General features: G+C 41.9%; 1 protein-coding gene across 1 annotated transcript; it reads left to right on the forward strand.

Annotated features, from left to right (window-relative positions):
- Positions 1 to 1,543: 1,543 nt before the first annotated feature.
- LOC124171036 lies at positions 1,544 to 12,169 on the forward strand. The gene is made up of 5 exons (XM_046550181.1): positions 1,544 to 1,642; positions 3,357 to 3,525; positions 4,223 to 11,303; positions 11,380 to 11,447; positions 11,732 to 12,169. The coding sequence occupies exons 2-5, from the start codon at positions 3,371 to 3,373 to the stop codon at positions 11,808 to 11,810; spliced, it is 7,383 nt and encodes a 2,460-aa protein (XP_046406137.1). The 5' UTR covers positions 1,544 to 1,642; positions 3,357 to 3,370; the 3' UTR covers positions 11,811 to 12,169.
- The last annotated feature ends 3,129 nt before the right edge of the window (positions 12,170 to 15,298 follow it).

The following is a 15,298-nucleotide window of genomic DNA, read 5'->3' on the forward strand; positions in this document are numbered from 1 at the left end:
TTGAATTGATAATGTAGTTTGAACTATACAAAATGCTTTTTATATTCTGCTTCCCTGTCATCCTTTATTTGCTCCCGTTTGTCATTGCCTTCATTCCTCTACGTCTCAAAACACATGGCATCTCCTAGCTGAAGTAATAGTTGAACAATTTTCTTCTAGTTTTAAGTACATAGATATGATCAAAAAATCCCTATAATCCTCCCCAATAAGGCAGCTTTAATTTCCAAAAAAATCCCTCAAACGTTGGTTACACTAGAGGACATTAAAACCGATAACGCATATCATCTAATTTTTCTGTGATAGTCAGAAATCTGTTCTTAGAATGTTTATCAATTATTTGAAAGTATTTGTAATTCAAACAATGGCCTATTAGCGTTATGATGTACCCTGAAGAGTCCATCAAGATAAAACACTTAAGAATGAGTACTTGCCCGAGAAGGTAATATTATAAAATTTCCGCCAATAGCGGGTTAAGCAAATAGTAATTGAGTAAATGGTATATATTAAATCAAATCCGATATTTTTTGTATATCCGATATCCGCCGTTCATCTTTTATCAGACTCTTTATCCGTATATTTATGAATAAGTATGAAAAAGCAATGCCCATACTGTTCACTTGTAGCGAGATGTAGGTATTTCATATCATCTGATCAAATTATTATGATTGATTGCCAATTAATTTGCTCTTGAGATCACGTAAATTGAATTTTTCATATGAGTAAAACGAGTTCCAATTCTATTTCCTTTCTCTAGGAAATTTCTTTCTTCAGGAATTGGATCCCTATACGCAGCACAGAAACTCGGCATGTTGAACCTACGTCGGCTGTGACGCAGGCAGATTTTCACCCTGGGGTCGCGCACCAATTTCCTCAGGTGTCGCGACGCAGCCTCGTGGAACTATCTGCCGCCACCGCCGCCGGACCTCGATTGGTTGCCACCTCGCCCACTCCCCATCACCCAGAAAGCCGATGAAGCGTACTTTCGGCTCTGGCCGCACGCGGCGCTCAAGATAAGGGAGAATTTGATTAGGTTTGCGGCTGATGGAGTGCGAGAATCTGGGCACCTCTGGATCGTCGCGACACATGGGTTAACCGCCTCCCAGACCACTGATTGGAAATTTTATTGACTGTCACACACGCACTCAACGCATCCCTTGAAGGGCCCCAAAATTGAGTTATTGCTCCCCTTTTGCGGAAAAAATGCCCGCGGTGAGCGAGGGCAGAAAGGGCAAACTCTCTCCCGAAAGAGAGGCTGCGTTTTGCGGATAGGAGAGAATTTGCACGAGTGCGACCGAGAAATAAGGCGGATCTGGGCGACGACGCAGTCTAATCGGGCTTTATCCCGAGCCATAAAAATGTCCGCTTCTTTCCCGTGGAAGGAAGTTGGGAATAGATTCCAAATTGCTCACTAGACCGACGAAATTGGTGTGAATTGGTTGGAAGCGGAGTTTCCACGCACAAAAAAGGGTATCGATCGAGGTGACGTAGGTCCAGGATTTCGTATAAATAGGGTACTCTCGCAGTTGGTCGGCACAGTCTCCAAGGAAGCTCAGCTACCAAAGGAGATCGCAAGCAAGGAAGCAGCAGCAGCTCCATCTTCGCAAGTATCTCTTGGATCGCTCGGGGAGGAGCTCTCCAACCCGTAAGTTCAGACACGATACAAGTCCATGGCCCTGATTCCATTCTGTACTGTTACCAACTGCTACACGTTGAGAGTTACCGTAGACACAGTTATTTGTTTCACGAAGCAGGAATTTGACATTATTTGGTATGAAACTTCAAATTGTCATTGATACGCATTAATAGAATTTTTAATCTGAATCATTGATCATAATTCTCATTGTATGAATGTATTAAATCCTCAGTGGATCCTATAACATTTCTGGAGACAATTCAGAGAACAAGTCTAAACCATTTCTCTAAATATCATTCGCTTGGACCTTACATACTGAAGTTGTAACTAAGCCATCTCTCAATGAAATACATTTTTATGAGCAATACAGTGGACATACAGGTCCATTACGATGGTTTGAGTGCCACTCCTTGAGCCAAATTATAGATTATATGTAGTTTACGAGGTGGGAAAATGCTATTATTCTCCATTTATCTAGTTGTGAATTTGAAATTGAAGGCTCGAGGAATGATTATACACGCTGTTGTTGTTTACGATATTATATTGCGTTTACAATCAAGTGTTGCAGGCGTAATTTTTTGAGCTATCATTCAGTATTAATTAATGTCTAATAGGCAACCAAGATACAGTGATTGCTTGCTGTGAGATTTTCTGTGCATTCTCATCTTACTTGGTCGTGCCACGTGCGACGAGTGTCTGACGGAGACTTCTGGGTAAAAATTACCTTGCCACAAGAACTGGGCCAGAGTCTTCATTTCTCCGAGTATGCCCGATTCTACGTTTCCTTTTTTCTGGACATTATTAGAATTCCACATTAACCTCTTCTTCTCACCTCTTAGCCATTTATTCTTCGCTCATATTTGGGGACGAAATGCTCTAATTCAAAGTAAGCGGTGCTTAGATATGGTTACCATAAGCATTTACTGTAAAAGGTATAATTTCACCTATATGAGTGTAATATCTAATAATCTTAAGCTAAAGCCGCGTAATTATAATTCTAGCGACGAGAAAGGTATCTCCTGTTGCCGCGAATGATCTTGCGAGTGGCGACGGTTAAATAGGCATCTTTCGCAGAATCCTTGGGTCTAAAGATGCTTGCGGGATTGATAGAGAATCAGAGAACTGTATTGGATTCAGGAAGTCCATTCAAAATCTTTAAATTGATAAATGCTCGTTATATCCAATAAAAACGGTATTTTTATTATTCACTATACACTTTTACGAAATTACGGCCGAGTATCAACCTCTAAGGAATTACCATTAGAATTTATTTTTTCGTTTCCTAGAAAGTCCTGGGTATGTCTCAGATAAGCGGATTGTTAGAAAAATACGTATGTTTGGTACACCAGAGTGAATATTCCCGTTTCATTCCATCGAACGTGTCAATCATTACACAAATTTAAAGTGGCCATGAGCGTAGAACATGGTAGTCGTTTCAACAGTTCCCTTTTCTGGTGTTGATTTCACGCATCCATTAACTCATCGAGTGAAGATCAGCGCAAAGATATTTTTAAAATAATTTATTTTTGATGCCAATTGTCACCTTATTCCAATGGAGGGATCAGAGGCTTTCCCTTGCACTCATAGTCATGAGCAGTGCCCGCAATCATGCATGAAATCACCGTTTTACGCTGGATTTGTAACGATAGATGTAAAATTAATAACTTCTACGACTGTACTGCAGTGATTATATGATATCTTTTATCCTTCTATACCCGGACAGAGAGTCCATCAACGATGCGGCGGACGCGGCTCAAAATCCTGCCGTCAAGGTGTGTGGCTACGCTGGGGTTCACCCTGCTCCTGCTGGCGTGCCCAACAATAGCAGAGGAAATCGTGCGGCCGGCTGGATTTGGTGGAACCGAGTCTTCAGCAACTCATGTACACGCTAGGTAAATACACTGCAAAGGATCTATATTTGCACTGCAAGTGGGGATGCTGAAATCCGTGGCTTTGCTAGATGCTGGGCTCCACATGTTGACTTGGTAGGATGGCTGATTCTGCTCATTTGACAGTAAGCTCTTTTGTGTAGACCGCTGGGGGATGGTACAGCTACCTTATTTTGTGCTATTATTCGAAAAATAATAATCGAGCATCTGTTTAGTTCAATTTTTATCCCTGCTGGACTCAATTTATTATTATATTAATAACTTATATGTAATGAGGGGAATCTTCCGTTATAACTTTATATCTAGTGGAACTGGCGAAAGAATTGCTCATATGAGTTAAACTGTAGCGATTCACTTGAATTATGTATAGGAGAATTTTCATAGACTAAATGCTATATCACTTTAAAAAATGAAGATGGTAAAGATGTGCATATTTACGTTGAGCATTGCTTCGGATAAATTGGCGTTAGTATACTACGCCGCAGCGATATTAGAAATGTGTATTTCTCCAGTTTGGTGCTGCCATTAATTTTATTGATAATAATCTAGCATTTTATAAAAAAACATTATACGGCTTGAGGTAAATCGGTCTGGAATTTATAGTTTTGAAATGAAACTCTTTACTTGAATGAAAAACACTCAAAAATGACCACTTTTGCTTATTTCGCTAAGGAATAAAACTTTTCATTTGTTATTTTAGGATAAAGAATGTCCCGCCGGAATTAATTGGAATATGTGACAAGGGAGACCCATTCACTGGCGCTGCAGTTTCTCCACAGCATCGAGGCAACAGCGGGGACCCTCCGTCGCTATCCGATCCGCAGTTCGAGCTGAGTGAAGACAAGCTCACTCCTGCTAGTAAAAGCGCCTCTAGTGGAATTGGAAGCAACTCTGAAACCACCTTTTGCGATGCTAGTGGGGATGGGTCATTGGCTGGCTGTGGTAGCTTGTGGCGCAGACCAACTGAGCGCAGGATTAATGATATCGGCCGTCAAAATCTGGGAGCTTCGAACGACGTGAGAAGAAGGAGAAATAATCCTTTGTCTGTTGCACCGACTGGACGACGCGTAGGCTCTCGATCCTCTGAATACGATGTTCAACACCGGCAGCTACGGCGAGATTATGATGAATTCCGGTCCACAAGGAGGTTAAATGGCGTACATAAACTAGAGAAGGCCAGTTCACTTGGTAACAAGTTCTCTTCGGATCGAGAAAACTTAAGAAGATCCGAAAGTTTGGCTGAAATGAATGATCGAGCTTCCATAAACCGTGTTCTCACACCCGATCAAAGAATGAGAAGATCTCTCCGTAGTGCAAGAGCTGCTGAAGCCCTGATTTTTAGAGGGACGCAAGACCAACGAATAAAATCAGATAGGCGTGAATTGCGCCAATCGGAAAATGATGCTGTAAGTCATCGCAGGCTTGACGTATCATTGCGTAGGGAACAATTGTCAGTTTTGGCTACCTCGAGGCAAAATGAACGAGTGAATGAAAGGAAGCTTACATCACTGGCTGCTGAACGCGGAAAAATCAATCGTAAGGGCGCAGAAAGTGCAGGCTCGAGGAACGATGACTTAAATGACGCACGACTGATGCAACAATCGCGTTACTCTGGGAAAGAGGCTGCCAAAAATGTTGATAACCAATTAGAGGGAACTGCTCCACAAAGGAAAGAGCGCAGTGTAACAAGAGCTAGATTATTTGAACGTCGAACATCAGCCATAGACCGTGAATCTTCAGCATCGGAGAAATCCGCTAGAATTTCTAGATCCATTTTAGAAGTCAGGTCCAATATCCTTGATACCAACCGAAGATTGCTATTGGAAAATTCTCGTAGGTTAGGTAACAGATACGTCCAAGGAGTAAGGGGATCTTCGGATGAGCGAAAACTGAGGTCAACTCTTGCATTCGAAAGATATGATGATCGGAGAGATGCTGATAGATCACCAGAATCTTCTACCTCAACTAGGAGGATAGGCAGGACCCCAAGCATTAGTCAGGTATCCGAACGTCGACCAACATTAATTGCCAATCATTTCACCGCTGGGAGAACTGCGAAAGGAGAGAGGTCTATTCCAAACGTCCGGTTCAATATTCTTGATGCTTCTCGGAGATCATTTTCGGTAGATCCACGGATTAGCTCAGGTCTCGTGCAAGGAGACTCCGATCAGCCTTTAAGCTATGCACGAGAAGCTGGGTTTGGCAGAATAGATGCATATAGGTCTCGAGATAATGAAAGGAAATTACTCAAAAGGGATGGAATGATCGCCGTGTCAAGAGACCAGAAAATGATTATCCGGGAAATATCTTCACCAATGCAACGACGAGAACGCACCGATGTTTCTAGAAGATTTTCAAAATTACGAATGGCGAGGTCTGAGCGGGATTCGCAGGAGGGATACCACGATCGGAGAGATACAATGAGACGGGTAGAATCAGACGGACAAGTTCGGAGTACATTCCGCATTGATCATATCTCCGAAAATCTTCCACCAACCATTGCTAGAGGCACCATAAGCGTAGACAGAGTAACGAGGAAAAGATCATCACCAGAAACCCGATCCAGTATTCATGACGCTTCCAGGCGATCTCTTCGGACAGAATCTCGAAGGGTCACCGGCAGGTTTGTCCGAGAGGACGCAAATCAGGCTCCTGGATTCAGACGAAATGCAAGATTTGATACTTCTAGAGCTCAAAGTGATTCAGATGAGTCTCGCGGAAGGATGAGAGAAAACCTCGCGCCAGTGATCCAAAATTTGAATATCCGCTCTTCTTCTCCAACACTAAAACGACAAGAACGTGACACGGAACGAATATTCAGAAGATCTGCAGATTTGCGAATTACGAGAACAGTGCGGGACTCGACTGGAGCATTTAATTTCCGAAGGGAAATTTTTAGGAGTGGAGAGGAACTTGGATCATATAGAGTACGTCGATCCTCACGCTACGTTTCTGTAGCCGATGGTCCCTCTGGATTTAAAGTTAAGGCTTCTACCACAGTGGATGGAATTGTCGGGAAAACAGCATCCAATTCGGAGGTCCTGTCAAATACTCGCGATGATTCGCAGCAATCCCTATCACCTGATTTTCGCAGGTCAGCCAGCATGTTTGTTCGGGATAATACGTATCAAGTTTCAAGAGCAGAGCGGAATTCTAGATTTAACAGAAATGATATATCGAGACTTCGCGATGGTGAGAGAACATCATCGGGAAGAATTGAAATTATTTCCGTTTTAAGAGACAGAAAAATGACAGACCTTATAGCTTCACCTCTTCAACGCCGAGAACGTGCTTCTTTGCAAGCACCCGGGAAGTCTGCAGAATTACTACTCGTTAGGGCCATGCGACTGTCGAATAGATACTCTGATCAAACGGATACTCTGAGGAATTATGCGTCTGTAGAATCAGATAGACGGGTGAGTAGACCATCCCGCGCTGATAAGTTATCCGAACGTCATTCAACAAGGCTCTACCATATCTCTACTGCAGCAGAGAGAAGCGTGAGGATAACAAGGACTACTCCAGCCTCTCAGTCATATAATATGGATTCTTCCAGGCTGCCTCTTTCCGTAGAAACTCGTAGGGGGAGCGTTAGTATTGCTCGAGATAACGCATATCAGGCTATGAACGTCAGACGACATGAGGGATTTGATAGAATTGATATTTTCCGATCACGAGTCGACGAGAGAGTGTCCGCTTCGAGAGATCTTAAAATGAATGCACGGGCAGTCTCTCCAGCAATTCAACGACGAGATTATGCGCGTGCTCGAATCTCCTCAGAACCACAAACAGTAAGGACCAAGCGAGATGTACCTGGTAGCTACTCTGATAATAGGAATAATCGTAGGCTTTCCGAATCTTTGATATCGAATGGCATAGTACATGGTGTGAAGAACCTTCTTCACACCTCTGAAGAACCTTCTTCAGAACATCGTTTATTAATGATTGATATTCACCCTAAAGTTTTGGGTGATGCTGGAATAAGAGTGAATTCCTTTTCAAGAATAAGATTAAATAGGCGTGAGCCTTCTGTAAGACGTTCTGAAGTCCATGCAGAAAAGAGAAGTCGCAGCATCACAAGCCTTTGTGACCTACATGTAAGGCGCTCTCCTGTTAATCGACGAGACCTCTATGCCAGAGTAGAAACTGCTAGAAAAATTCGATCCATTTCTATCGATAGGTCTGATATCCGTAATGCCTACAGCAAGGCTTTCTCGCATTCAGATGATTTACGTAGGACACCATCAAGATCCATTCTTGGAAATATAGATCTCACCTCTAATGTAGGGCGGAATTCCAGGTTCTTGACCGCGACTGTTTCTCAAGCTAAAGATATTGAGTGGACATCAGCAACTAGAAGCGCAGCAATCCAACTATCCAGGGATAACAGCTTAGATATGCGCTCAAGTTACGAGAAATTCCAACGATCCGATCGAAACTCACTTCCAGAATCTAGAAGATTTGTAGAAGAACGAAGCGCTAGAATCACTAGGGCATTAGTCGAAAATAATTTTCATGTGAGAGATACGCGTCGTCGTTCTGAGCCATTGCGCGTAGAGAAAAACGAGCAAAATCCTCAACGTGTTTATAACGGAGTGGAACGACGATTACCGGCGTCAGTTTATGAATCGTCATCTAAAAGTGGTGTCTCTAATTGGCAAGACCGCTCTCTTAGCGTCAGGTTTGTTGGTGATGATTCTCGGCGGTTATACTTGCATTCCGGAAATGCCCGACGCCTAGACGTACGATTCATTGCAAAGGAGTCCTATGCTTCTCTGTACCAAAAACGAGATGCTAGATTTCTCAGTGTTGAGGCTTCTGGATCTGAGCGCAACAGAAGGGTGTTAAACCATGAAAGTGCGAGAGTAAATCCCTTAACCAACCAACGCTTGCACAGCCGTATCAATCATCCACCTCAACAACATAGAGAGCGAGACTCAGCGCTAGCAGATAGAAGGTCTATAGAAGAGCGGACTGTAAGGACCTTGCGATCTTCAATCGAGAGGTACTCTGAACCTTCAAATGTATTGCGGCGACCAGAATCATTGGCATTAGATTTGAGAGTTGGTGTCACCTCACGCAACCATGAACTATCTGATCGCCGCTCAGGATCCCGTTCCAGTGAGTCTTTTAATTTAAAGAACCTACGGAGACAAAGGATATCCAGTGATCGATTGGAAGTTCGATCCTGGCGATCTCTGTCCGCAGATTCTCGAGACGCAATCATTCGGTTTGATCGAGAAGATAAACATGAGACAATTGTTACCGGTAGAGATGCCAGATTTAAAAGAATTGGTGTAAGCAGATCTCACGGAGTAGAAAGAAGATCAAATGACAGGAGGGAAAGTATTGGTATTACCCAAAAACTGTCGAGGAGTGACCGTGTCAATTCTCCGCAGCTGCAAAGGCGTGAAAACGAATCTGCACTTTTGTCTAGGGAATCTTCCGATACACCATTGGTGGGGGCTGAGCGAAATGCACAGAAGCACTTCGATCGAAGAGATACTCTCAGGCGTTCACAATCGTTTGAATCAGATAGGAGAGTCCTCGTTTCCTATGGAATTGATCATACATCCGAACGGCGTTTGCTCGCGATTAGTATAAGCCCCGTAAACATGGGAAGGGTAGCAAGGCGAAGATCTGTACCCGAGACTCGGTCAAGTATTCGTGACGCTTCTCGTCGATCTCTTTGGGAAGATTCACGAAGGATGACCGCAAGGTTTCCTCTAGAAGATGCTAATCGAGCTCTTGGCGTTGAGCGTAACGCTAGGCTTGATAATTCTAGAACTAATGGTGGCGAGAGAGCTTTACATGAGAGGACCATTACGATCGCCGTTTTGAGAAAGCAGCCAAGCCATTCCGGAGCAGATTCTCTGCCGCTCCGAGTGCGAGAGCGAGGCTCAGGGCGAGAGTCGAGGAGATTTTCCGAATTTGAAATGACTACAAACGTGCGAGCTGCATCTGGAAGATATCCTGGCCAAAGAAATCGTATTAGGCGTTCTGAATCATTGGAATCAGAGAGGCGGATGAGGAATGCCGCACTTATTGATTCTTTGACTGGAAGCCGTTTACAAAGGCTTGTCCGTGACTCTACTGCAGCGGAGAGGAGTACAAGAAGAACAAGATCAATGACTAACCTCCGGAGCGATATTGGCGGGTCTCGAAGGCTGTCTGATCTGAATTCATTGGAATCTCGCCATAAATTATCCATGGAATTAGAATTAGCTGGATTGTCTAGCATGCAGCGTAATTCAAGGGTATCCAAATCTCGAGATAATGAAAGAAAGTTATCGCCATCAGCAGTTTCGCCCAATGAACGCTCAAGTATCCTAACTATCACTTCAGCAACTCAAAGACAAGAACTTGACTTAGCCACTCTAGTATCTAGGAGATCTGCCGAGCTGCTACCTGTGAGGAGAACACTTGAAAGGAGCGTCGAACGGTTGGATATGCTTAGGCGATCTACCCGTCAGGTTGTCCTTACTCGCTTAGCGGCTGATAGGAGAGTTCAGAGTATCTCACGCGTCCACCAAGTATTTGGAAGGCGTTCCCCTGCTCTAAGTCACGAATTTATAGAAGCAAAGAGAGTGGATAGAAGATCTCAGTCCACTTCAAGTGACAGACTTTTTGCCCGTGAAATAACACGATCAGTTTTCGGGGGAGACGTGAAGTCTGTTCGGTTAACTTATTCTATTCCACGAGAATCTCGAAGGACCATTAGAGACTCATTTTCTGAAAGGCGGATGAAGACTATTTCATTGTTTGAACGTTCATTAGAGGGTGGGGCTCGATTGAAAACACGAGCAAATTCAGCCCATGAATCAATGATTAGAAGGACAAGTCTGTTTACGGGAGTAAACCTAGAAAGGCAATTGTTGTCTACACGATTCGATCTCAAATCTGGACATTTTAATAGAATTTATTCACCATTCACCGCTCAACAACGAAAGGAGGCATTAAGTAGTCACAATACCAGGCGTGATTCGCGAGATCTGGTGCTGACTACGAGAATTCCTCGCACTGGAATGCACGAGAGTGGGAATAAACTTGTTGGAAAGCGAATTAATTTAAGATCCATGACAATGACGATGCGTCGAATTGCACTGGAGACAAGCCGTGAGGCCCGAACTGCAAAGATTTCCGCTCGAAACATTGATGATGAGAGTAGAAGTCGCAAGAGTGATGAAAGCTCTTCAGATAGCGGACGTATGGTCTTCCGCTACCAAACCAGCCCTCGGGAACAACGAGATCGGGAGACAACCGGTGTGTTCCGAAGAATACCGGTCGTATCCAGAGGCGATAAACAAATTCCTATTCACCTTTCTCGGCGATCCGAAACACGAGCATTTAGAAGGGCCAAGTTCTCTCCGGAGACTCTCTCGCTAGCTAGATATTCTGGAGGCTCTCGTGAGAATATGAAACTCGATCATGTCCTCGATGCAGTGTCTCCCACATTTGGAAATCAGTCATGGGCTTCTTTCCTCATCAATTATGTACTGAACTATTCTTCGGCATCGCTTATTCCCGCCATAAAGTCTGCGGGAACCAGTGCTGCTGCTCTCGCATCAATATCGTTACCTGATTTGAATATTAATGCAATAATGTTTTCCAATGAGTTTGTCTCAACAGATAATGAACAAAAACCATCCAAGGTGTCTTCTCTCCGCGAAATGCCACTACCTGAAATATTCTCAAGTGAAGGGAAAGCCATGGAATTGCATTTCAGAAATATGGATTATAAGGGAGAAGGCAAATTCCATAGGAGCGTAGTGCACGAGGAGGTTAGTCACACTGCCAATTTACTATTTTTTCCTTTAATATTTACCCTACTTTCACCATGCTTTCCACATCTTTCAGGGTTACAACGTTTGGAACTCAGAAGAAAGCGATGGTCCTAATACCATCAAAATCCTTCACCCTAAACTGTAAGTGTTCAGTCTCAGTCACGTGAATTAATTTATTAGTTTGAACAATAAATAAAATTAAGCCTTTCTACTACAAATAAGCATTTGCAGTCGTTTGATTCTATCTTGCGTAAAAATATTCTTCTGTGGTGCGTTGAATTTCAATTGTAGCTCCAATATAAGTTGTCATGGAGGAGCTGCGCAAATACAGTTATGAAAAGGAAGTTTCACTATCGAGTTATCGGTTTTCCTCATTCAAGATATGATTTTCGCCATTGAATTTAAAACTCACATTTTCTTTTCAGGACTAAGGACAACAACCTCCTTTCAATAACGGTTGGAGGATGTGTGGCTGCCCTGGCTATGTCTGTGTCCACCAAATAAGGCTGTGACTGGAATGAAATCAATTCTGATGGATTACCGACCCTTGACTCAAGGAAATATTTTTCGTGTAGATTGCTTCCTTCTAGAGTAGACGTTTCCCGATTAAAACCATTGTGTTCACGACGCTTTTGAGCATAAATTGAAAGTATTGCTTTAGTGAAGGCAGTATTTACTGTTTATGGCATATATTTTTGTAATTCAAAATTGGTTAAAGACTTAGAGGCATTACTAGGTGAATGAATTGTAACAAAAAATTCCGGAAGATAAGAAGTCTTATATCAAGCCCAAAATTGTTCTGTTTATTTTTATGATTGTAGACATGATTTTATACTGTAAATAAATGTTGCATAGAAAAGCAATTGAATGTCTTATTTCATGCTTATCTCCTCTGTTCCTTTAGATTAAGTCTCCTATATCATGTTTTCTTAAAGCACACACTACAATTTTAAATGCCGTTTCACTGTGGATGTCCAAGCATAGGTTAGTTAGGTGTTGACTGAGCTTAAACAACATGAGAGGAAGTGGAAAATATGGGGAGGTTTGGGAGCTTAGCAGACAGACTGCTTGGAAACTGCTTTAAGGGGTGTGTGTTGAAATCCTGGGTAGAGAGTTAGTGGCATCCTCAAACAAAAATCTTCCAACAGCATAGAACTAACTGCCGCCCCTGCCACGAGTAGATGAAGTTCACGCGTCTTCAGCTCAGTCCCGGGTTAGCTATACCTTGCATATTTAAATCCGCCTTCGAGTTGAATCACTGATAGAGAGAGGAAGTTGAAAATATAAATTATTACTCCATATTATGTAGCTTAGCTTGGAATCGGAAAGAAGTTAAAAACTTTGATGACAGTAAATGCATTCATAGCGCAAAAATGACATCGTAACTTTCATTTTGCAAATAATTCTCATTTTTGATATTTTCATAATGAAGTGATGGAACTAAAACCTCATGAAACTTTTAATTACCTACGCATAATTTTTCCTCCTAAAGGACACCAAAAAAATGTTTCAACTAACAGGTGGAATAAGTGATGGGAAAAATGTTTGTTTGGATCGAAATTTTAGAACGTCGGATAGAAAAAGTTTTTCATATAATGTTTTTCTTGTTTTTTCCTTTATTGAATTTTATTTTAGACTGTATAGACATGTTATTTAATAATTTATGTTATATGACTCGTGATCACTAAAACTTGATGCATCACCTTTTCCGAGGATGATTTTTTAAAGAAAAATATAGATGTGTGCTGTGACATACTGCCTTCGATAAGGAATATGAGGTCTTTAAAATCACTAGTCAACTCTCATTCCCAGTGGTCTCGAACACGGGCACTCCTTCTATATTAAATAACTAATGCAGTACTTAAAGTAATGAAGTCATGTCATGTGTAAGATTTTGCAAGCATCTCCATAAGTTCTAGTCACTATTTTTAGCTAACAATAGCTGAAGTTCATCGGCATTTTGGAGCAAAGTACTCAGTAGGATACATAAGACTATACCTTTTACCGACGATCAGTTCGTAACCATCCAGTTTTTGTACCGTCACGACGAAGCATTATGCTACTTTCACGTGGCATTAAGCTTTGGATTTTAATAGGATCGGATTTAATTTCCTTACACTCTTCATTTAGGTCGCATTAAATGCAATTTTATATGTCTTCACTGAAGAGGAAAATAAAATAATTTGGCTACACATAATTAATTAGATAGATAAATATAAAAATATTTATTATTCGGAAAAAATCTATAAGAACAAAAATAATAATAAATTTCATAAATAAATGATAGTTTCCTTGCTCATTAAATACAAGATAGATGATTACAATGATGATATACTGAAATTTTTGAAATTTCTATGCATAATGTTATTGCATTTAATGACATAACCAAACATAGCTAATGCATGAAATCTAAGAAGAAAATGGCAAATAGAGGTATGCACCAAACCGGCATTGATACAAACACAAACGAAAGGCGCGTATTATTAACGAAACTAGTAAAAAATGCTGCAGCAAAATAATGAACCATAATAATCAGAACACAATTTGAAAAAAGGAGCAACAAATACCATTGCCGAGACAGTAAATAATCATAATATTTTAGTAAAAACAATTTAACTGTTCTGAAATTTTTAACATCAGCTGGCATCTTATTCCAAATACGACCAACAGTAACAAAAAAGATGTAACATAAACAGTAGGTCGATGCCTGGGGAAAAATAGCATATTAGGATCAGACCTAGCGCAAATTGTAGAGACAGAGGGACAACTAAGGAAAAATCATACAAATACCTCGGTGATTTGTTTCTAAATAGAACAAACAAAGGATCGCAGAAGGTATTCTCTACGGTATTTGACGTTGAGCCATCTTAGTTGCTTATAATATGGGGTGACGTCTCTGCGGAGGAAAAAATGAAGCTAAGGCAGGAGTTTAAACGGCGGCTATTTATATCGGCTTATCCACGTGCATACGAATGAACGGGCATCGCTCTTCGTGCAATAGCGTTTCTTCTGTTTCTGCTTCCCTTCCAGTCGCCGTTCATGCTTCCTCTCACAAAGCTCTGTTTGACCAATGCTATAAAGTGGGAATATTGGCCTCCCTCCCCCCGTCTACCACCCCCCTAGAGCGGAAGGACTTGGAGCAGGCATGCATATGTGCTTTCCGTGCGTTTTCTGGACCAGGAATCAACCGCGCCCATTAGAAAGAACACAACCAATCCCCGTCCACCGTTTTTCCTCCCTCCATCTTTGCCCTCTGCTTTGCACCCTTCCTTATGCCCTTTCCTCACTTTCCCTCCTCTTCTCACTTGAGAAAGATGGGCTGCGTCCCATCGAAAATTTGTAGAAACAACCTTTCCCCGTAAGTTCCCTACTTTTATTTTATTTTTCGTTTTTCTAAGAAGGCCTTTCCAGTGGTGACATTTCCTTATTATCTCCACCCCATCCGCGAACTTCTACATTCTACCGAAAATTCACAAGGCCAACAATCCTGGTCGCCCAATCGTCTCCTCTTTAAATTCTCCCACAGAAAGAATATCTTCCTTTGTTGACTATTATCTTCAGCCTCTTGTACACTCACTTTCTTCCTACATTAAAGATACGTACGATTTTCTCAATCGCCTCCATTCTACCTCTCTCCCGGTTGATAAAGACATCATTATGGTCACCATCGACGTGACCTCATTATACACTTCTATACCTCATGTAGAAGGCATTGCCTCCCTTCGACACTTTCTTGACAATCGACCTACACCTCAGATACCCAGCACTGACTTTTTAGTCGATCTCTCTCACCTAATCCTCACTAAAAACGCCTTCTCCTTCAACGATAAACATTATCTGCAGATCAAAGGTTGCGCCATGGGAAGCAGATTCAGCCCTTCATACGCAAATTTATTTCTTGGTCTCCTTGAAGAATCCTTCCTATCATCCTACCCACTTCAACCCTCACTTTGGCTTCGCTATATATATGATATTTTCCTTCTCTGGCCTCA

This window comes from Ischnura elegans, chromosome X (genome assembly GCF_921293095.1).
Source record: "Ischnura elegans chromosome X, ioIscEleg1.1, whole genome shotgun sequence".
Taxonomy (NCBI): Eukaryota; Metazoa; Arthropoda; class Insecta; order Odonata; family Coenagrionidae; genus Ischnura; species Ischnura elegans.

Excerpts from the sequence above, each read along its gene's own strand:
- LOC124171036 (XM_046550181.1), top strand. The coding sequence starts at position 3,371 with ATGCGGCGGACGCGGCTCAAAATCCTGCCGTCAAGGTGTGTGGCTACG. Across the intron at positions 3,526-4,222 it reads GCAACTCATGTACACGCTAG|GATAAAGAATGTCCCGCCGG; the intron begins GTAAATACACTG and ends TTGTTATTTTAG. Across the intron at positions 11,448-11,731 it reads AAAATCCTTCACCCTAAACT|GACTAAGGACAACAACCTCC; the intron begins GTAAGTGTTCAG and ends TTTTCTTTTCAG.